Source organism: Zootoca vivipara, chromosome 9 (genome assembly GCF_965207765.1).
Source record: "Zootoca vivipara chromosome 9, rZooViv2.hap1.1, whole genome shotgun sequence".
NCBI lineage: Eukaryota > Metazoa > Chordata > Lepidosauria > Squamata > Lacertidae > Zootoca > Zootoca vivipara.
The window spans coordinates 44,725,397-44,748,350 of record NC_142592.1 but is presented as its reverse complement, the minus strand read 5'-3'; the positions used below and the strand labels follow the sequence as shown (position 1 = coordinate 44,748,350).

Here is a 22,954-nt window from a genome sequence, read left to right as displayed (position 1 = left end):
AATGAGGAGAGAAGGATTGGAGGACTGCAACCAATCATGCAAGTCGGGGCAGAGGGCGAAAGGAACTAACCAATGGGAAGAGGGAGGAAGGCAACAACAACCCACCCTTCCCTGATCTTGGTATGTCAGGATCAGAGGCGAGGAAAAGAAGGTAGCATCTCTGGGAGGAAATCTTGAGTTGCTCACCTACACACAGAGATGACCCGGCAACATGGGACAGACCATCCAATGATGAAGTGAGTCTTTCTTCCCCGTATCAAGGAACTTGGGCACCTGGCTGGCTTAAGCCAAGGACTGGAGCTATGCCCTTTGAGGCAAAAGTGGCCATGGCCCTGACTTATCTATGACACATCACATCTCCTTTAGCTTGAACTCCATAATTGCACCTAGGTAAAAAATCCCTCAGAACACCCCCAAGGTCCCAGGATGAGGATTTGCTGTAAATCAGAGTCGTCACGATGCTTTGCAAAAGGAGATGCAATGTATGAGCTACAGTTTCTTAGCTAAGTAGCAGACATGTCGTCATCAGAGAGGCCCAGCCCTGAATACCCATCTCTTTATCATAGTTCTTTAGAACCAGCACGAGACAAGGGTGGCAGAAGCAAAGAGAGAGATAATTTATTGAGCCTTGTTTGCTCTGCTGTGATCAGGGATGGAGAGGTTATATGGGGAGATTTCAGAGAACAAGAGCATTTGCACACAAGAGCCCTTTAGCACAGCTGAAGCACTGCTTTTATACAATTGGCTAGAAGTGGAATTAAAACAGAGATACCACACAATAAACTTTACATAGCAGGGTATTCTCCAGCAATACAAGGGGTGAGATCATCCATTAATTACTCAGAAGAAAGGCCCATTCAGCAAAGGTCCTTCCCAATGCTATTTAAAAGCCTTCTGTTAAAAATTCCTTCCAGCAGCACCTTAGAGACCAACTAACTTTGTCATTGGTATGAGCTTTCGTGTGCATGCACACTTCTTCAGATACCTTGCATGTTGGTATAAGTTGAAAATGCTGAATGGTATTTCTAAATTGCCCCAGTGTCAGTTTCTCTTCCCACAGGGAATTGGGGTGGGGGTTGGGAGATGTTAAGTACTTATTTTTTCTTGTCCCCCCCCCAATTTTCTTTGGTTAATGGTGAAATAGCACCTTTATGATGCTATCTCACCATTAAAATAAGTAAACAAAGGTATAGTGAGATGAAAGCAGTAATTAGAAGCTCCTCTCCCATCCACAGGGAGAGAAACTGTCATTGGAGCAATTTAGAAATGCTATTAAAGGTGCAAAGTACTCTGTTAAGCAAAAATCCTTTAGCCAAGATCAACAGGAAGCAATAAAACAGAATTAACCTTCAAAGAGGAACCGGAAAGTACAGAAGCCTTGAAACCCCTTAATAGCGCTTTTCCTGTCCACACTGAAGAGACTGGTGCTACAATTGCACTAATTTTTTTTTAAAAAACCAACAATAGCCATAGATCAGGTTTGGGGTGTGTGTGTGGAAACCACAGGCCAATGAATCTGAAAAACAATAGAACACAGCAGACTAAATATGGTGTAGTGGGGAGGCTTCCTAACAAGTGAGGAATTCCAGGAGGCAATTCCAGACTAAATAACCCTTTAAAAAAATCCCAAAACTCTTCACTGGCAACACTTAGGGAGATACAGGAGAGGAATCCAGTCTTCAGTCTCTATCCAATCAGCAAAGCCCAGAGAAAGGAGCAATTTCACTGGTTGAGGGAGCCGGGTCTGGAATCTGGAAGGCAAATAAGAAGAGTCAATCTGCACCGTCCGCAAGTGAGACTTCCATGTGGCAGTGCAGTGGGGACTTCCAAGCATCCTTTATAAGGTCAGGTTTCCTTTGGGGAAAGTGTCTTGGAGACCTATGGTCAGGGGAGAGTCCTTTTCTATTTATGGTGTTTGCTTGTTGGACACCTGCCCACAGCTCTAACAAACAAAAAAAATGAGGAAAGAAAGAGCAATATGGTGGGCTGGTTCACTGGGACTTCTCTTGGGCTCCTGGCAACCCTTTCTCCTTGCAGCTCCTCTCCTCTGCCCTTTGTTGTTGAGGGTAACTAGAGCCACTCATTAAAGATTGGTCTGGGGGGAAGGAGAGGGAGAGTACAGATGATATCATCAGCCTGGCTGCTGCTGACTAAAGCTGAACCAGGAGAACAGTTTCTTTTTGTGTTAGATGCCAAAGCAGCAGTAGGAACTTCTGTTTGGATAGTATCAGGCAACATCTATTTTCAGCAAGCTCCCCTCTCTTATTCAGTTGAGTGTCCACCCAAATTCTTACCAAATGTGTAAGGGGGGGGGGAAATCACTCATTCCTCTATTATGCATTCAGTGAATATGTGAGGGGAAAGTGGGGCTGCCCCTGGATTTTAATTAAAGTAGACCCCCTTCACATGACCGGTAAACGGGGGACCTACAGGTTGAATAAATGAAATTTTAAAGTACATTTAAAGCAAACAACTCCCCCAAGGAATCCTGATAGTGGTAGTTTACAACCACCTCACAGAGCTACAATTCCCAACACCCTTAACAAAACTACAGTTCCCAGGATTCTCTGGGGGAACCTAGGGTGCATATGTTAAGATTTACTGTTAATATCTACATACAAACCTTATTTCTATCATATACACACATATAGCATCAGAAACTCATCTCATGCTTAGAAAATCTGAAGTCACTCATTCATCTGGTCTATTTTGATTCCATTGCCAAATAAAAGACATCTGAGTTCTTTAAAAAGTCTGTATTTCCCCTTTCCATAACAGTTTGCAACCAGCCATTTAATCCATGACCATACTGTTCCAGATCTTCCATTGATCAGCTGTCGGCACACAGGATGTTCTCCAAGCTTTTGCTAGCAAAGTCAGCTAGCATATGTGTAACTAATTATAGTCTCTCCCTAATTGGTTTTTAACATGCCCCCCAAATATTGTTAGAGGGTTTAATTGAAACTCTAAGCTTGTGGTATCTCTTAGGTTTTGAATTGTTGTTTGCCAGTATTCATTAACCAGGCTGCAGTCCCACCAGATGTGAGCAAAGGTGCCTTTCTTCTCCTACACTTTGAATGCACGTGTGACAGAGCTAGGAATATATTTGGTATATTAACTGGGATATAATTCTGCTTAGGTGTTGCTTTGTGAATTTCTCCTTTGAATTTACATCTATTCAGTACTTCACCTCTAGAAAAATAGCTGCCAGTACTTACCATGAAGTTGTTACAGTAAATCCCACATTTTTAACAACAAAAAAGAGAGGTGTCGGTACTGCGTACCTTGAGTACCACCTGGGGAAAAAGCACTGCATCTATTACCTATCTTATGTACACATAATTCCTCTGTACCTCCGATATAGTCATAGTGAACTCTTCCAACTGTGTTTTGCAATACTGATTTTGCGACTGCTTGGGACTACTAAAATTTTATTCCTTTCAGACAGCAAACATTTTTTGTTTTCCAGAAACTAATTTTCTCAAATAACATGGGATCCCTTTCTATATCTACTGCTCTTGTAATATCTTCAGTATAGCTCCTTATTGGCAGATACTGTAAAAATCGGCAGATGGAGATTGACTTGCTTTTCTGCTAATTGACTTTATGAGAGCATAACTCCCTGAAATATAGTGTCTTTGAATCTGGTTATGTCCTCTCTAATCCAGGCAAAATAGTCTCTTATTTCTTTCATCTTCTGAAAGCCCATACTTCAGGGGAAGTTTCCAGGGCAAAAAAACATTATCAATACTTTCCCCATATTTTAACAATTGGTCTCTTGATTTCACTTTGCTGCACCTTTCCTTGTTTCTGTTTATTACATCTGAATCAATATGATAACAGGGAGTTGGTTCCTATTTGCTCTCCCATCCATGGTGAGGTATCTCTGAATTCCCAACCTGTAAGGTAAAAGGTAAAGGACCCCTGGATGGTTAAGTCTAGTCAAAGGCGATTATGGGGTTGCAGTGCTTATCTCGCTTTCAGGCCAATGGAGCCGGCGTTGGTCCACAGACAGCTTTCTGGGTCATGTGGCCAGCATGACTAAACCACTTCTGGCGCAACGGAACACTGGGATGGAAACCAGAGCGCAGGGCCAGCTCGTCGTAGACCCCCGGTGGCGCAGGGCACCATGGCGCCAGCCTGCCAGGAGGATGCCGTGAGCTGCGCCCGCCCGCTGGCCCGCTGCGCAGCTGCGTGCGGCGCCCACCTGCCCACCGTGCTGGGAAACGGGGCGGGAGGGCGCCGGAGAGATCGCGCTGTGCCTGCCCGCCCGCCGCGCAGCAGCGCCGCGCCCACCCGCCCGTCGCGCTGCGAAACGGGGCGGAAGGGCGCCGGAGAGATCCGGCACACCATGGCGACAGGGGCGCTTAAGACGGCGCTGCCAGAGCGCACGGAAACGCTGTTTACCTTTCCGCCACAGCAGTATCTATCTATCTACTTGCATTGGCGTGCTTTCAAACTGCTAGGTAGGCAGGAGCTGGGACAGAGCAAAAGGAGCTCACCGCGTCACAGGGATTTGAACTAACAACTTTCCAATTGGCAAGCCCAAGAGGCTCAGTGGTTTAGACCACAGCGCCACCCACATCCCAATCCCAATCTGTATAAGGGAATTAACAGTAAATCACAGAATGATTCTGTTTAGGGTTTTCCCTCCCAGCCACAGTCTCATTATCTGGCATCTTCAAATCTCTTTCCCACAATCTCTGTTAAGATAAAAGTGTTTCAGAAACTGGTGGAAGGGGCAGTGGCTTAGGTAGGACTGGAGGCAGTGGGAAGCCACTAATAGTGAATCAGATGTTGAGCCAGAATCAATTCTAGCTGCCAGGATGAAGGGATGCTAGCCCTGGCATGAAAACAGACTGTGCAAGATTAACACACCCAGAGAACTGCCTGTTTGCTTGCCCAGTCTCAGGACTCCATCCATTTGCCACACTAAGTGTTGTGACCTGTCCCATCCTTCCAAAAAGTGCCGCTCATTGAATCAGTGTCTTAGCTTCCACCTAGCCACATATCTGGTCCTCTGGTACACCTGCTGCACCTTGCAAACATGCCTTGTTTATGTACCATTCTGATTAAAGTCCTTGGCAGAAACCAAGCCAGACATTTGAGCTCTTCGTCTGGCAGTGAGGGACAGGAAGGCCTTTGCCAGTACTTACTTACTTACCCTTAAAGGATGCTGCACCCCCTTTTCTTCGTCTTTGTGGGTTGTGGACAGAGAACCGCCCGAATTGCCTCATCAAACACTGTTTTCAGGCCGCGCTGAGTCAGTGCTGAGCATTCGAGGTATTTCACTGCATCTGTGAGTACAAAAAAAGGGCAACATTCTGAGGAAGGGGTGAATTTTAAACTCAAATAAATCACAGCATCATTATGACTACAGGGACAAAATGGGATCTTGCTTCTGTTAATGACCTTAACAGATTAGACAACTGGGCCAAAGCAAACAAGATGAATTTTAACAGGGAGAAATGTGAAGTACTAGACTTGAGCAAATAAAAAATGAAAGGCACAAATATAGGATGGGTGACACCTGGCTTGAGAGCAGTACATGTGAAAAGGATCTAGGAGTCTTGGTAGACCACAAACTTGACATGAGTCAACAGTATGATGCAGCAGCTAAAAAAGCCAATGCAATTCTGGGCTGCATCAATAGGAGTATAGCATCTAGATCTAGGGAAGTAATAGTACCACTGTATTCTGCTCTGGTCAGACCTCACCTGGAATACTGTGTCCAGTTCTGGGCACCACAGTTCAAGAAGGATACTGACAAGCTGGAACGTGTCCAGAAGAGGGCAACCAAAATGGTCAAAGGCCTGGAAACGATGCCTTATGAGGAACGGCTTAGGGAGCTGGGTATGTTTAGCCTGGAGAAGAGAAGGTTAAGGGATGATATGATAGCCATGTTCAGATACTGTATATAAAAGGATGTCATATAGAGGAGGGAGAAAGGTTGTTTCCTGCTGCTCAAGAGAAGTGGACACGGAGCAATGGATTCAAGCTACAAGAAAGAAGATTCCACCTAAACATTAGGAAGAACTTCCTGACAGTAAGAGCTGTTCGGCAGTGGAATTTGCTGCCAAGGAGTGTGGTGGAGTCTCCTTCTTTGGAGGTCTTTAAACAGAGGCTTGACAGCCATCTGTCAGGAATGCTTTGATGGTGTTTCCTGCTTGGCAGGGGGTTGGACTGGATGGCCCTTGTGGTCTCTTCCAACTCTATGATTCCATGATTCTTCTGCCCTGATGCTGAACACATTGATTTGGTGATAAATACTATAGGCGACAGAAAATAGTAATAGATGAGTGCGTCTCATTGTTAACCAGAAGACTGGTGGTTTGAGCCCACTCAGGAAAGGCTGTGGACAGGATTCCTGCATTGCAGGGGGGGGTTGGACCTCAGGGTTCCTTCCAACTCCACAATGATATGATTTTAATAAGTGAAACATAATAAATGTGCACCTGCAGCTGTGAATGTGCCTAGCTTGCTTGCTCCCTGCTGATAAAATGTTTTTAAAAATAAGAAAAATGGAAGCTGCAGTGACCGTCTAGGCCAGGCATGCCCAAACTGCGGCCCTCCGGATGTTTTGGCCTACAACTCCCATGATCCCTAGCTAACAGGACCAGTGGTTGGGGATGATGGGAATTGTAGTCCAAAACATCTGGAGGGCCGAAGTTTGGGCATGCCTGGTCTAGGCTCTAGTGGGCCCCAAGATGTCCGTCTCAGCCCAGGTGTTGACACCAGGCTTCTTTGATGCTGCCATCATCTTGTTCTTTGGATGGTCATGGGGTGTGTAATGAGCTGATGGGCCCTGGACTTTGACCACCGAGTGCTGCTCCATCTGCAGAACTGCTGTAACATACAGCAAATAGATTTCACCATTTGTTTAAACAGTCTGGTGCTTTATTCTTCCTTTGCTTTAATTTCCTGCATTCATCTATATGCTTCCTTTATTTATTCACCGTTTTAAACTTGCTGTCTCTTGGCTGCCCTAGGAACCTGATTCATCATATTAATTTACCAAGTCCTGAACAAATTAGGCTCTTGCTCAACCTACATATCCCCAAATGCCCCACCACTTAGGTCTTGGAGCTGCAGTGGAATGGAAAGATGGATTCACCTACGCAGGAAAGAACGGGGTTGCTTGTACAACGAGAGAAAGGGGCCTTGAAAATGAGCGAGTGCAGAATGTCACCCTTTGCTGGTTAGCGCCAGATCACACGGCAGGAAAAGGAAGTTGTGGCTGAACAGTGTTTCAACTGACAGATCTCTTGAAGACCAGTTCCGGACAGAGAAGGCCAGGGAGTGGAGAGGAGGAAGAGGAAGTCTGAAAAGATCAGCAGCTCCAATGTTCACAGTTAAGGCAAAAGCAGTTGGATGAGCTACAGATACTGAGGTCATCCTGCACAGGAAGGGTGTTGCCAAGAAAATAAGCAGCAGCAGGTGGGACTCCTGCAAGATTGGCATCGTCTTGGCATCTGAAGCAAAAAGGCTGCAGCCTTCCTTCACTAGCCATCTCCTCTGCGAATGTGCTCCATTGTAACCTCTGCTAGCAAAAGCAGTGTGCATCATTCTAAGATGGTGCAAGCAGGCAGTGTCTTAGAGGAGTAGCATGGGCACCAATTCACCCAATGCAGTTTGTGCAGTGGTAGAAAAATGGCTCTGCTGCAATATAGATATGAGAACTGGAGAGCAGCATTGATGCATAGGGAGGTGCATGCACAGAATCAGGCAAGGACCCCCACCGCACACACACACACACACACACACACACACACACACACACACACACACTTTTGACGTGGCCATGTGCGCATTCGTTAAAAGTGCATACCAAAAATGTGTTCACAAGGAGAAATTCACACTGAAATGCTGAGTAATATTTGTGAAAATGAATACAGGCGTCCTCCCACGCGTGTGATTGACTTGCACACAACTGTGCACATGCGCAGTGACAGGAAATAATGAAATAATTCAATTCCAACCAGGAAATGGCTGGAGAGAGAGGAGAGAGAGAGAGAGAGAGACCCTCCCCAGAACCCAAAGGGGATGTCGGTGAGGGCGGAGGAAGCCCCAAAGACACCAGAGGCATAGCAGGGCTTTGTTTATGCTGCTCAGCCTCCCCGCCCAACAGCTGACATGCAGGGTAGTGCAGCAGCAGCCACCAGTTTCCCACATGTCCTCCAGCCTACTGGCAGTCCTAGAGCTTCGATTCTAGTTGTGGGAATTTTTGGATACAGTACTTTTGTTACGGATTGGAGTGAGGGCAGCAGAGAGGGCATTTAAACGGTGTTAAAGGGGTGCTCACCACTTTTGGAAATTTCACTTATGTGTGTGGACACCCGGGACGTATGCCCCATGCAAGTTGGGAATCAGCTGTAAACTCCAAATTGTTGCAGAAATGTGGAAAACTGAATTTAAGGCTGGGAAAGTCCCTTTCGCCATAGAAGGAGAGGAGATTGTGGACACCACGAGCCCGTGCACGTGCTGGGGGGATGGTTGCCATCCTCCCAGCCCATTGGCTGGCTCCCGGACACGGCGCTCTCTTGGCGCATCAGATTATCTCTGAAAGGTTACAGGTGGGGGGGGGGAGGTTTTTGCCATCACCTCCCCCAAAATGCTGAAGGGTACTCCCGAAGCCGTAGTAGGTGAGGGCCCCTAGCGGTGGCCCCAGAGTGAGTTCCTAGTTGATCTGCATCACAGGGCTCACCCAACGGTGGTTAACCCTTCACAGACTGCCAGCAGAGCTGGCTGGAGTCGGATATAGACGGTTAGATCCAATGCCTCAGCCAATACCTCTCTACATCCGTAATCAATAAAGTTGAGGCCTTTTTCGCCCATTAACCTTATTCAATGTGTCCTGTGTCTTTATTTATTCTGGGAGGGATTGGGGTATCGCCACACAGAATGAGACAAGGAAAGACCTGAAATGGACAGATCCTTCCAGAATTGGAAGTGGCGAGTCTTGTTGCACTCGTGTGCTGACTTTGAGCTTCCAATAGGCATCTGGTTGGCCACTGTGACTAGATGGTCACCCCCCTGACCCAACATGCTCTTATGCTGGTTTCCACAATTTTAACAGCCCCAGTTTGAATTGGAGCATCTCCTCCCACCACCTCACCCTCACATACCAATTTCCTTGGCCAGCGCAAGGCCTTGTGGGTACGTAATGGGTGCCAACTTCTTCTCTTTGAGCTTCTCTATGGTGTCCTTGTCATCTCGGAGATCCAGCTTTGTGCCCACAAGGATCATGGGAGTGCTAGGGCAGTGATGCCGTACTTCAGGGAACCACTAGAAGAAAGATCAAGATTTGAAGTGGGAAGAGTGAGGTGAGAAACAAAAAGAAAGAAAAAAACTGGGCTACATTTGGTATCATTGTAGTCTGTCTAGCAAACACTTTACGGATGTTAAGAATTGTCTTGCTGGATCAAAACAAACCTAATATTACCACTTTTGCCAAGGTGGTGCCTTCCAGATGTTTGGGAGTTGCAGTACAAAACATCAGCTTGGCGAGGGCTGATTCACACCATCCCTGTTCATAATAGGGTCATCTTCTAAGAAAAATCTAACTTTAAAGCAGCTCAGGAGCTCTGATTTTGATATGTGTGCTGGAGATGAGGAGTTTGATCTTTTCTCCTGTATCTTTTTCCTTATCTATATTTCACCCCTATGCTGGTAATAGTGGGGAAATAAATACAGGCATCTATATTTACACACACAGAAACACACACACACCAGATCCAACAAATAGTATCTTTGGGATGTAAATTTGAACTGGAAAAGTGGCACAGGAGGAAACAGTTAAGCATCACCTCCCCAATGCTGCTGCTCTGATGAAACCCAGACCTCTCCACAACTGTTTCTGAAGCACATCCAGTCAATAACCAGGAGGTTTCATCATGGAACTCTTGTATCACTTTTTTTTTTTTGCCTAGGACCAGCTCCAGGTTTGCATGGCTCCCCCACCTTCCATTCATCATGCTGCTGCCCCCTACCCATTTGTAACAGGCAGCCCCAGTTCCACTTTTGTATCCTCCCACTCCTCCATCCTGTTAAAGTCCATTTTCTGCAGGCAGGTGTGTGGGAGGAAGCTACCCACAGACAGGAAGAGAAACAGTGGGGAGGTGTGAACAGAGGAGAAAGTGGAAGTGACAGCACAGGTGGGGAGGAGGAAGTGGAAGCAACACTGGTCCCTTGGCAGATTTCTGGCAGCATCGCTTGGTGCCTCTGGGGCTCATTTTGTTCTTAATGGTTATGATGGTACAAGCTGATCTTCATAGTGGATCTTAACACTCATGATGGTACAAAGGAAAGGAGGTGGTCTTTCAAAACCTAGGCCTTGGCATTTCAATAGACCCCGGGACTAAGCCCTAGCAAATTTGTCAATTGCAAGGGATCAAAGCTGTCAGGGCTGGAGTCAGATCAGCAATAAAGGAAGAAGAGCTCTGTTGCAGCGGCGGAGCATTATGCCTGCACTGCCAGGGTGGGTGCGCTCCTGGGGTGGGGTGTGCTCCCAAGGGGGGCAGGGCATGCCCCCAAGGAGGGTGCCCTCCCCGGCGCGGGGTATCCACTTGGGTGCATGGAGCGGTGCATACAGCCTGCAGCCAGGGGCGGAGTGAGCCGCCCACAGGGGCGGAGTGAGCTGCTGATGGTTGACATTAGGCGCGCTGCCCACCCGCAACTCCCAAGCCTCCCCCGAGCTGTCAAAATGAAGGGGGAAGGGGAGAATGTCGCCGGCAAAGTGGCACGGCTCCCCCCTTCCCCCAACGGCTCAGGGTAGGCTTGGGAGTCACAGGCGTGCGGCGTGCCAAATGTCACCCCCTCAGCGAAGACACCCGGGGCAGTCCGGCCCCCACCACACTCCCCTCCCTCCGCCCCTGCTCTGTTGTCAATGAAGTTCACTCTTTATTCAAGGAACATGCAACTGAGCCTAGTGGTCTCAGCAACACTCCCCAGTAGGTCTTGTTCCTGTGGAACAGTTGCCAGGTCCCTGCCTCCCACCCTTTCTACGGCTCCTCCTCTCCCAGATGTTTCCCAAGCAGTCTCAAACTGCATCTGTGCACCCCTGATCTCTGTTCTGCTCTTCTCGTTACTCTCTGAGTTCTTGGAGACCAGGGGAGAGGGCAGCTGGTCTCAGCAGGAGAGGGAGTCTTCCTGGATTCTTCAGCAGTCTCTTGACCTCCTCTGCTTCAGCCTCAGAGTCTGAACTGCTCCCTGTCACAGGCTCTTCCTGCTCACTAAGCCCTGTTGCCCCTTCAGCATCCAGCACCTCCATCCAATCTTCTCCCTCTGACCACTCCTTGGTGTCCCACCACCAATCCGCTGACTCTCAGTCTTTCTTCTCTGGCATTTCCCTTGTGAGTTCCCTGGCTGGTGCCTCCCACTACTCCTTTTTGTCCAGCCTGTCCCTGCCGAAAGCATCTGGGGTCACCCCCTTTTCCACGCTGCAGCTGGCCCCGAGGCCAAGTATGATCAATTTCTCACATGCCCTGCACCTCCTTCTTCCACTGCACGACTACCAGAATGATCTCACCTTAGCACGGACATTCTCATAAGATGCGGGGCTGACTAGAGAGAAGCAGATGAGGAAGACGTCCTGTGGGCATAAAATAAAAAAGGACACTTTAAAAGTCACACTGCGGGTTGGTGCTGTCTCATGTAGCAAAACACAAAACACACCAAATATTTATATAGTGCTTTGCCCAAGTACTCAAAGCATTTCATGTACTTCATCACAGCAATTCTTAACAACCACCCTGTAAGGTGGGGCACTATAATTATTTCCACATTAGTCAGTTAGAAAGTGACAGGGTGAAAACAACAACAACCCTGCAAACAGTGCATTAAACCATGCAGATCAAACTAAATAAATATAATCAGGGCAACCAATCCAAAATGAATATTAGAACCAAAGATGAATGGTAACTTAAACTGACGGAACATGCACAGCTTGCAAACGTAACTTATAGAATAAGAGAACAAGAGGAATGCACGTTTAAAGAAGACTGGAAAACGTTTACTGACTATATAGGTGAAAATTGTGTTTATTTAAAAACACTGGTAACATTGAGATAAATTCAATAGTGTAAATAAGTTTTGATGGATGTAACAATGGATTACCGAATGGATTGTTCATGTAAAATATGCAGGGATGTATGAACCACGGAAGGAGAAGAGGGGAAGTCATTGATTTAAGGTTGTTTAAATGAATATTTTGAAATGTAATTTAGAAAATGTAATAAAAAATATTAAAAAAACAAAAACAAAATGAATATTAGCACACTCCACTGGTTTTTCATTAGACTGCAAAAATTAGAGCATGATCCGATTAAGCATTTTTTGGGGGTTCCATTGATTTTAATAAGTGAGTTCATTATCTGTTTCCTTGAAATAAATAGACAACACAAATAATACGCTAAACATTAGAGAAGGAAGATTGCACTGATATTTTTTACAAATATTTTTCATTAAAGATTTCTTGAATTACAAAGGTGTGTGCAGTGTCTCTCATATTTTTACATGTATCATTTTTTGTAAATCAGTTTCATTTGTTAAGGCACTAAGAAGAAAGAGGGAAAATGAGGTAGATAGGGGGTGGGAGGGTGGATGGGGGTAGAAGATTAAGACTAAACTGATTGAGCAGCAGAACAGTCCCCAAACTTCTAGTGCTATTTCGCGAATTAGTGAAAGAGAACCTAGCCTAGAAACTGAAGAAGAGTGTAGGGCAGGACATGTTCCTTCTGACATCCTAGGATAACCTTTATTAGTTACCTTTGATCCTTGTCACTATCCCACATACAGGCAGGTGGGCATGTTTTCTACATGACAGAGGACTGCCCTTTGTTTGAAGGTCTATCTGTTCCAAGTCCAGATGCTGTTGGACTCCAACTCCCATCAGCCCCAGCAAGCCTGACCAATGGCCAGGGATAATGGGAGCTGTAGTTCAGCAGCATCCAGATGGCAAAATGTTTCCTACACCTGACACTGATATTCTATTAACTTTTTTTTGCTCCATTTCAGGCTTTACCTGAAATGTCTATGAGAGGAAGAAGAAGTGATTTTGGCCTATTGGAATTTTTCACGCAGAGAAGCCACAGCTGCTTTAAATACTTGCTTTTGTTTTTCTATTAAAGTTAGAAAAGCCTTTGTATCTGTGAGAGCGGGGAAAAGGCAGGACCAAAAAGGAAAACATAAGCCAAAGCCTATACCAGTGCTGAAAAATATAACTTAATTTTGCAGAATAAACATAATAAAAAGTTCTATGATCTTTTGATTCTGAAGGGTAATACAGTCAAATGTGATTTGTTCTTTAGAGGCAGAAGCAGTGTTGAGTGGTCTACTTTAGGCCACTGGGAAGACCCTCACACAGGTCAATCATCAATAAGGTGGTATACCAAGCACAGTCTGAGGTGGTTGACACTGAGAAAGTTGCTCTTTTAGGTGTTTGTACTCTGAGCCACTTATGGCTCTGATAGCTCACTGGCAGCCAGTGCAGTGCTTTCAGGACCAAGGATCCATTGTCCCATTGAGCTGCCGCACTTAGCAGCCTATCAGCTGCCTTCAACACTAGGTGCAGCCTCCAGATTGTCTCAAAGGGCAGCCCCACACACAGTGCATTGCTGTAGTCCAGCTATAGGGAGGTGACCAGAGCATGCATAACCGAGTCCAAAACTGCAGAGAAAAAGCATATGAGTAAGCAAGAGGAACTCACTGTCTGAGGATAGGAGAGAGGTCTCAAGCGGTCATAGTCCTCCTGGCCAGCCGTATCCCACAACCCCAGGTTTACAGGTTTGCTATCAACCATTACATTGGCAGAGTAGTTATCAAATCTGTAACAAAAGCAGGTGTCAGTTCCTTAAAGTTAATAGGGTTGCCATATTTAAAAAAAAAATGGAAATCCGGACACAAAAGTTCTTCAGTTGTTGTTGTTTTTGACAAAGTTGAGCTTTTGCCAATTTCTACCCGGAAACTGCTTCCAACTACAGTCACACGAGCTGTTTCGAAGGGGAGGATCTTTGCCCGTCTCAAATCAAATTTAGGAAGTTCATAGGAGGAACACATCTCAGCCTACCCCCTTCTGCACCCAGCAGCCACATGTGTCCCACAGAAAGCCTCTCCAGAGGGCATGGGTTTATGGGGTGGCTGTGGCGAGGGGGGAGGGGAATTGCTTAAAATTGGGCATGGGAGAATGTGTGCAAAGTGTCATGATATAGTAGGTGGCACAGAAATTTATTGTATCTGGGTGGAGTCGGGCGTTTCCTGTTACTGTTCTTTTTCGTTTAAGGGAGAGAGGCAATATAGTTCTTGTTCTGGCTTACTGACATATGCAGCCTCATAGGTTTTGCATGACAGATCCTAAAATAAGTTAATTTAAGGAAGTTAATGGCAGGAAAGTTTCCCACCTCCACCCCTCTTTTAACACACATTGGGGGAAAATATAACTACAGCTCTCTATAAACCTCTTAACTTTCTATGGTTGCTACCTTAGGGGACAAGTAACATGCCATTCCAACACGTAACCTTTGCAGTGATACCACAGTATGCCCATGCATCACAACAATGGCCTGGTTTTTGTTTTTTAAAATTAATAATTGGTTACTTTTTACATGATCACGATCTGGATTAAGTTGAATTATTGTGCATTTATAAGGGATAAAGTACTACAGCTTCTGCCTTGGAAATCAGTCAAATGGATTCCATTTCAGCCTGCAAAGAGAGCCTGTTACATTGCAAGAGCCTTTTCCATTGCAGCAGGCAACAACAGCATCTAGGGTGACTCAAAAGTATCTCTCAACTACTCTGCCTGTTCTAACTCAAGTGGTAGAATTCTGGGCTGCACCACTTCAGATTGGAGGGGTGTTTATGTGTCAAAGCTTTAGTCATCTCCCATATAAGCAAGTCCTTGCATGTATACTAAAAGGTAAAGGGACCCCTGACTATTAGGTCCAGTTGTGACTGACTCTGGGGTTGCGGCGCTCATCTCGCATTATTGGCTGTGGGAGCCGGCATACAGCTTCCAGGTCATGTGGCCAGCATGACAAAGCCGCTTCTGGCGAAACCAGAGCAGCACACGAAAACGCCGTTTACCTTCCTGCTGTAGCAGTTCCTATTTATCTACTTGCACTTTGACGTGCTTTCGAACTGCTAGGTTGGCAGGAGCTGGGACCAAGCAGCGGGAGCTCACCCTGTCGTGGGGATTCGAACCGCTGACCTTCTGATTGGCAAGCCCTAGGCTCTGTGGTTTAACCCCCAGCGCCACCCGCATCCCTTGCATGTATACTAAGCCTAAACTAAACCTTTTTCAGTCAGAGGGCAACATGCCAGTGATGGGCAGGGCCAGAGACAAAAGTGGGTGGAGCAATACATGACAATGTTACCTTTGCACAGTTGGCTAATTTCTACACACACGTTTCTGAATTATCAGAGTTCAAGGACACATACCAGTCAGGTGAAAACACACAAGGAGAAGGGGTGTGACCCAGGGAGTGTCCCAAAGGCCAAGATAGAGAAGCCTTGGAAGCCTTGAGATTCCAAACACCTTCTCTATACTAAACCAATACACAAATGAAGCAATTGGTTCCCAGCTATAGTCTGAACAGCCCGAAAATGTTACCATGTCCCTCCAGCCCAAGATGGTGCCCTCATCAACCCCAGGCAGCATGCCCAATGGTCAGAGTGTTGTAGTCAGCAACACCTTATGCGTCCTCTGAGCTTTCCCAACCGTCATGAAGCGTGTTTTATCATAATTAATAAGTGATTCAAATTTCCAACAGCAAAAATCCCATATTAAGCCCACTTGTGAGGAGGATACAAGGACTGTATCACCATTGCATTCATTTTATTTGTATACTGCTTTCCCACAAAGAAATCATGCTCAAAGCGGCTCACAACAAAGAAACAGGGATCCATATCAAACACACTGCAAAAACAATTTCATAATAGCATAGCAAAACAACAGCATGGCAACCATTTCATGGCATAGCAAAAATAATAACCATTTCATAATAACATAGCAGAAAATAAAGCAAACATAAGAACAAACACATTCCAATACTGTGAAGATAACATACAGCAGAAGAGAAACTAGCCTCTCTACACTGGACTATAAGTAACACTGGATAGAGCAGTAATACTATTATTTACATATAAATTAAACAACGCTGCCCCACATCCCTGGAGGTTCGGATATTATTGGATAGATCTCCAGAGTGTCCTACCCTATCCAGAGTTATGGATGGTGAAGCCTTTTGATTAAATAAACGGTCTGCCATCGATACTGCAGTCCTGTCTATTAAAAAGAAATGGCCCACCCACCTGGTGGTGTGCCAGTCCTCCACTTGAGAAAAAACTGGTTCACAATTTTCAGTTGAAATAGACAGAGTCATATTACAAATATATGTAGCAATATACTTCCTTTTGATCAGGGCTGGCTCTAGGTGTAGGCTGAGTAGCGCAGGGCGCCAGGATGCCAGCCGACGGGGGGGGGGGGCGCCGTGCTGCTCCCTGCGCCCACCCACCAGCCGCACCAAGAAACAGGGCAGAGCGGGGGCGCCGGAGCAATCTCGGCGCCACAACGCACGACACGTTTGAGATGGCCCTCCTTTTGATCATGTGCTGTGCAGAAGGCTGGATGGGATCTTTTGTTTCTATCTTGTTTTCAGTGTGTGTATGTGTAGGGGGAGCAGGGTTTGTACAATGGACGGCCTCTGGCTAACTAATCAAGACCTTGACTATTAGGCAGATCCACATACACACACACACTGCTCCGCTGTTAGCTTTCACCTAAGGGAATGCAATCATCGTGATACTGTGGGATGTAACATCACAAAAGGCAGTCAAACACAACATTGCCTGTTTGCCCAGTGTGGACAGACAGGGGGATGCTACTCCAGCCAGGAGGACTTCCTGTCACACCTGGTCTGGAGCTTCCTCCCCCTGCATGTGACCAGGTAGAGGGGTGTGACCCTGGGAGACCCCATAAAGGGGCTAGCCATGCAGCCATCTTCCCTTCTCCTTCTTTTGATATTCTTGATGCTTTTGCTGTCTGCTGGCTCTCAGCCAGCAGCACATGGGCTCATTTCTCACAAGAGGAATCCAAACCTTTCTCTGTATTCGCAACTACAACCTAAAGCCTGCCTTCAGGATCATACTGTGAAATGAATGTAAGTAAACTTCTCATTACTTTTGAAAGAAGACTGTTGTATCTTTATTGTTTTTAAGAGGGAATAAAGGGGAGTTTACCAGGAACAAATCCAATCTGGACAAGCCAGACTTGATTGCTTAACGAATCTACCAATTAGCTTCCTGCAATATACAGGGGAATGTAGTCTGCTAAGAGCTCACTAGCGTGAGTGAGGAAAGATAATATTCAATCAATATATCCACTCCTACTACCCACAACATTCCCACAGATACTGCATTTACATGAGCTGTGGGGACTTGCTACCTTCTTATTTTCTCTCTGCAGGCTAAAGACTTAGTGGAGAAACAAAAATAAGCTTTCTACTTTATCTCAATTCTTCGAAAGCTCAAGGTTCACAACCTCCAGATCCTTTGCTTCTGAGCTGCGTCATACTCACACGGTAGGGATGTATTCTCCTGGGAAGGCATTTGTGGTGTAGCTGATCAGGAGGCAGGTTTTACCCACAGCTCTGTAGAAAAGGGGAAAGAATATTATTATACATATTATTCCAGTTTCTGCAGTAATATGCCTGCTAACGAAGCAGAGCATGAAGTACAGACAGTAGGGAAAGGGGGAGCCTCCCTCCGAGGCCCCCTTCTAATTCCAAGGTAATAATAATAATAATAATAATAATAATAATAATAATAATAATAATAATTTTATTTATACCCCGCCCTCCCCAGCCAAAGCCGGGCTCAAAGAGGCCAACACCAAATATAAAACAACTGATTAAAATACAACTCAAACAAGAAGATTACATACATCAAAATTAAGTTTTAAAAAAAGGTAATGAAAAGCTGGAAGGAACGCAATAACAGCAACAACAACAACTCAAAGCAACTGGTATGTTTTCAAACCAGTTGAAATACACAGCAATAGTAAAATAAAAATAATTTAAATGATTTTTTAAAACTCTCAATAATTTAAAAGCTGGGATAGTTGGATAGGTTTTGGGGGGATGTTATCAATGGGAAACAGGTTGGTGGAGTGGGGTTTCAATCTGCTACAAATCTCGAGCAGTGAAAAGGATTAGTGGGTTTGCCTGGGGATATTCTGTGACATTGTGGGTGCCACCACTGAAAATACCCTGTTCTACATATTTACAGATTGTGCCTCTCTAAAAGAAGGTATATAGAGCAGGACATCACATGGGATGGTGACATGGTTCATACAAGATTTTAACAGGGTGATCCTATACGTGTCTACTCTGAAACAAGTGTCATTTTCGACGGGTCTTTCTCACAGGTAAGTGGGTATAGGATTGTAACCTAAACTAGGACCTGAACCCAATGAAGCTCAGGTGAGCTCTCAACGATGGCCAAAATAGGAAGCCGTTTTTGCAGAGTAGAATAGAATAGGGCTCTGTGCTTGGCCTCCTGCTGCCCACACAACACTGGGTGGGGAGGAGGAGGCAGAGTGGGGACACAGGATTTGGGGAGGGCAGCCCCCTCCTTGAAAAAAAATTGGGGGTCTGAAAACCCCTCAGCCCCCACTATTTGGCGCATCTGCCAGATCCTTTTAGTTAGAGATTGAATATGTAATCTAGTTCATACATGTACTTGCCCTAATGAACTGCTTTCTGTTTTCTAAAATTTGCATGCATATGTGAGAAAGAGAGCTTACAGACTTCCTCCTTGGGGTATTTTTAAGAGGAAGGGAATGGTAAAGTGCAGAGAGTGGGAAAGTCTCTTTGTCTGCTGCTGGCCCAGGTGACACCCTTATCCAAAACTCCTGGCATTGCAATATGCTCTTCAAGCTTCTCTCCTCCTCCCTAACTGTCCATAGTGCTACTTAGCAGATGCATGCACAGATCCTATCCAAGATGCAAGAAACTAAAGCTGCAGTACAAGGAAGTGGAGGGATGGGAGAGAAATGGGATTCAGTTTGCTTTTAAAGGGAAACCTATCAAATTGGTACTTTCCAAAACAATGTTTGAATGAAAACCTAGGCATCTTTCAAAATTCACACTTCTATGAATTTTGCATTGTAGTTCTTCAGCCAATTAATGTGCACCAAAATGCATATTCTGGGGCAAAGTGTGTATAAAAATGTGTTCATTAGAAAATAACATGCAAAAATGTGTTGCATTAGGGGAAACTGACACCTCCCCCCCAAAAAAATATGTACATTAGCAGAAATTGCCTTCAAAAATGTATGCATTAGGAGAAATTCTCATTAAAATATTGATTAAATTTCATGTGCATTTTTTTTAATGATGTGGAAAAGTGGAGAAGTGAATTTAAGATTGCAAAAATGGGAAACCAGAACCTGACAGATTTGTACATTCCTAAACTGAGTCGGGCTTTCATCTAAGAAAACATGCGTAGGATCAGGCTGCAAATCTCAGACATGGAGAAGTTGAAAGCTTGTATGGAGCTAGCTTCTGTTTGTGGAAAATAATATGTTTTTGAGTCACTCAGAGCACATCAGCAGAAAGGAGGTGAAGTTGTTGCCCAATGAAGAAGTCTTTGTACTGCAAGCACTTTCCTGAGCTGAACCGTTCACAAGCTGGCGCAGTAAAAGATGCTCCTGTTTCGTACTGCTCATTTCTCACCCCACTATCCATCATGGTGGCTTCTGACTCTGGCCCTCTCCAATCAGCAACTAGTTTTATTGGGGGAGTACTTAGAAAAAGGAAGAGGTGTGTGTCAGGCCAAAGGCCTAACTCCACCTGCACATGTCTACTGTTGCATGGTGGGAAGCCCACAATCCATTGGGCTCCCCATGTTGTCCTGTCTCACTTGGAAACTGTTGGGCCAGGTAATATTCTCCCAGAGGCCCACATTTAGCCCTTGTCCCTCCAGCTGCTGGCCCAATCTTTAGCAACACCAGGAAGTGATTGTTCTGGTTACACCTTTAAGGGTTACACCTTAAGGGTCACATAGGTTACACCTTTAATGTTACACCTTTAAAGGTCACATAGGTGCCTTATACACTATAGAAACTCTTAGTGCCGAAAGCTGTCAGTGTGCAAAGGCCTCCGCTTTCCCATGTAAGCTTTTGCCCGTGGATGGTCAAATACATATTCTCTCTTGAGAACCTTTAGGGGTGTTCACATGCTGCATTCAACCTGCATGTACAACCTGTGTACGTAAATAATTGAGCTGTACCCTCATACAGTGATCCACATGTAACATTCAATAAGTGCCCATTCTATGTACCCGATAACCTAAGCTGCACAAATCAAGAGGTGTACACTTTCACACAAGCACTCGTTGTACATGTGTCGAGGCAGATTGGCGTAATGTGTGAACAAGCCCAATGAAACGTAGACGGTTGGTCCATCTAGCTCAGCCTTGTCTACACTGACTGGCTGTGACGCCCCAGGGTTTCAGGAAGGGGCCATTCCCAACCCTACCTGGAGATGCTAGGAATTGAACCTGGGACTTTCTGTGTGCCAAGCAGATATTGTACCACTGAGCTGTGGCCCTTCTCCTAAGGGTGTTTCAGATTAATCAATCTTCTCAGCGCAGCAGGGAAAGATCCCAGGGAAGGATTCAGAAAGCAATGTGTGTGTGGTGCATGTGGGTCTAATGCAGAGAAAGCATGGCCCAAAATAAATGCATAGCTGTCAAGTTCTCCATTTTTTAAAAGGAAATTCCCTTATGCTGAATAGGCTTCCTCGCGAGAAAAGGGAAAACTTGACAGCTATGCCTAAATGCAAGGTTGCCAATACAAGGGCTACATCTTCATTTCAGAGATGACTCTGCTGTCTCACCCTTCAAACCTGCCAACCCACAGAAGAATGGAACTGTTTCTGGAAATGCTGTCAGAAAGACCAGGGAAGCACTCCAATAATTCCCACAGAAAGTAGCCACGTACCATTTGGAAGTGGACAATAACCTTCTGCAATCTGTCCTCCACCCCACAAGCAACGCCATAAAATGTAACACAGAAATAACACACTCTGTATTCAAGTCAGAATTTATCAGAAAGCACTTCCTTCTTATGCAACATATTGAAATGGCGGCAGGAAACCTGTGGAAACCTAAGATGTTGCTGGACTCCAACTCCCACCATCCCTGATCATTGGCCATTCTAGCTGGGACTTGGTGGACCATTGCTCACACTAGCTGGAGCCCCATGATATATGACAGGGCCACAAGTCACCCACTCCTAGCCTAAGGAGTGATCTCCCCCCCCCCTTGATTGCTCTTGAAGCAAGTCACAGTTCCTTCCTGTACTTGCGTGGCCTCTCTGAAAGACACACAGAGAGGAGCTGTCAGAGCTGGGGCATCGGAGCAAGGCAGGATCTACTCCAAGGAAGAGTCACGCCTTCCATCACTCTCCCCTGTCCCCTCAAGCAAATGGTACATACCCATCTCCAACCACCACACACTTGATGGCTTGCATGGCTGTGGCCTAGCGGACTTGGGGAGTTCCGTTGAGTCCCACGGTCAAATCTAACGGCTTGCAAGCGATGATGGCGGAAAGCCTCCGGCAGTTATGTCAAAACCGAAGCTGAATTGAACAGCAGCTTGTGGGTTAGGGAGGAAAGGGAAGAGAGGCTGTTTCTCAACCCGCCCACTGGTCCCTTCCCCCCACCAGGCAGCAGGGGAGGGGCATGTGCAAGCATGCCATTTCGAGAGATATTTTCTATCTTTGCTTGCCCCATATGGCTAGCCATTTCCTCTCATCACACTCTGTGACTCCAGGCTTTGGACTTATAGGAGAAGCTACTTGTGTAGCTTCCAAACATCCAGAAGAGCAGATGGAGGGGTGGGGAAAGCACAGAAGGGGAGCCTCTTCTCTTTCGTAGCCTTCCTAGTTTAGGAGAAGATATCTGGGTGAGGAATGGATTGGGCTCATAGCTCTCTCCGATCCCCTGGTGAAGAAAGAGAGAAGCCACTTTCTTCCAACAGGGTGAGAATGAAGGCTTTCCATGTTTAATAAGACACTGACAAAGTTGCAGGTTGCCTCCAATATTTTGCCGGAGGGATTCAAGAGCATACCGGAAATTAGGTTTGTGCAATTAAAGTGGATCAAAGCGCTCTGTCATCCGGGTGCAGTCGACAAAATCAACTTTCTGCAGTTAGACCAAATGCTCAATAAAGACCAAACACTGCCTAAGCTTTGTGCAAGCAAACAGGTCTGAATGGATACTCATTAAAGAGATCACCTGGAGGATGAAATCAACACCTCCCAAAAGAAAAAAAGGGGCCTCTTAAAATTGAGCCATGAGCCCATTCATAAATCTTTCAATCATTCAGTTTATGTCTATTCTTTGATGAACAGGAAACCACAGGAAACCTCTTGTGCTTGTGTCCTGCTGGAGGGTTTCCCACAGGCATCTGCATGGCCACCGTGAGAACAGGATGCTGGACCAGATGGGTCACTGGCCTGATCCAGCAGGCTCTTATGTTCTTATAAGTAATGTGACCCAAGAAGAGAGTTCGTGCCCACTCACTGGAAGCCCGCCCCTTTAAAAGCAAATTGGTGTGTTTTAATGAAGGGTGAATTGTCCATGTGATCACTGCAGCTATCACTTGACAAATTACAGCTTTCATTAGTCGTCACTCTGCTCTGCTAACAAGCACACAATTAATTACTGCCATTGCCTGTACCAAGTCATTACGAAACAATGGGAAACAGTATGGCACCTTAGTGATCTGTCATGTGTCAGCTACTGAACCATAGTGAGGTAATTTAGTTCCTGTGGAGGGGCAATTGGATCATGTCCTTAGATGCTATGAGGCTGGCTTGGCTTCCCACAGTATTCTCGGGCTTTCAGAAGAAGGGATTGTAACAACAGTGATTACACAACTCAAAAGATAATTG

At 45.7% G+C, this 22,954-nt stretch overlaps 1 protein-coding gene across 1 annotated transcript; it reads right to left on the bottom strand.

Moving 5' to 3' along the window:
- Positions 1-593: 593 nt before the first annotated feature.
- RAC2 (Rac family small GTPase 2) lies at positions 594-21,823 on the bottom strand. Its single transcript, XM_035128052.3, has 7 exons — positions 21,495-21,823; positions 17,574-17,645; positions 13,706-13,823; positions 11,528-11,590; positions 9,126-9,285; positions 5,165-5,297; positions 594-1,751 (listed from the first exon to the last, which is right to left on the bottom strand). Exons 1-6 carry the CDS (start codon positions 21,527-21,529, stop codon positions 5,167-5,169), a joined length of 579 nt encoding a protein of 192 aa, XP_034983943.1. The 5' UTR covers positions 21,530-21,823; the 3' UTR covers positions 594-1,751; positions 5,165-5,166.
- Between the last annotated feature and the right edge of the window lie 1,131 nt (positions 21,824-22,954).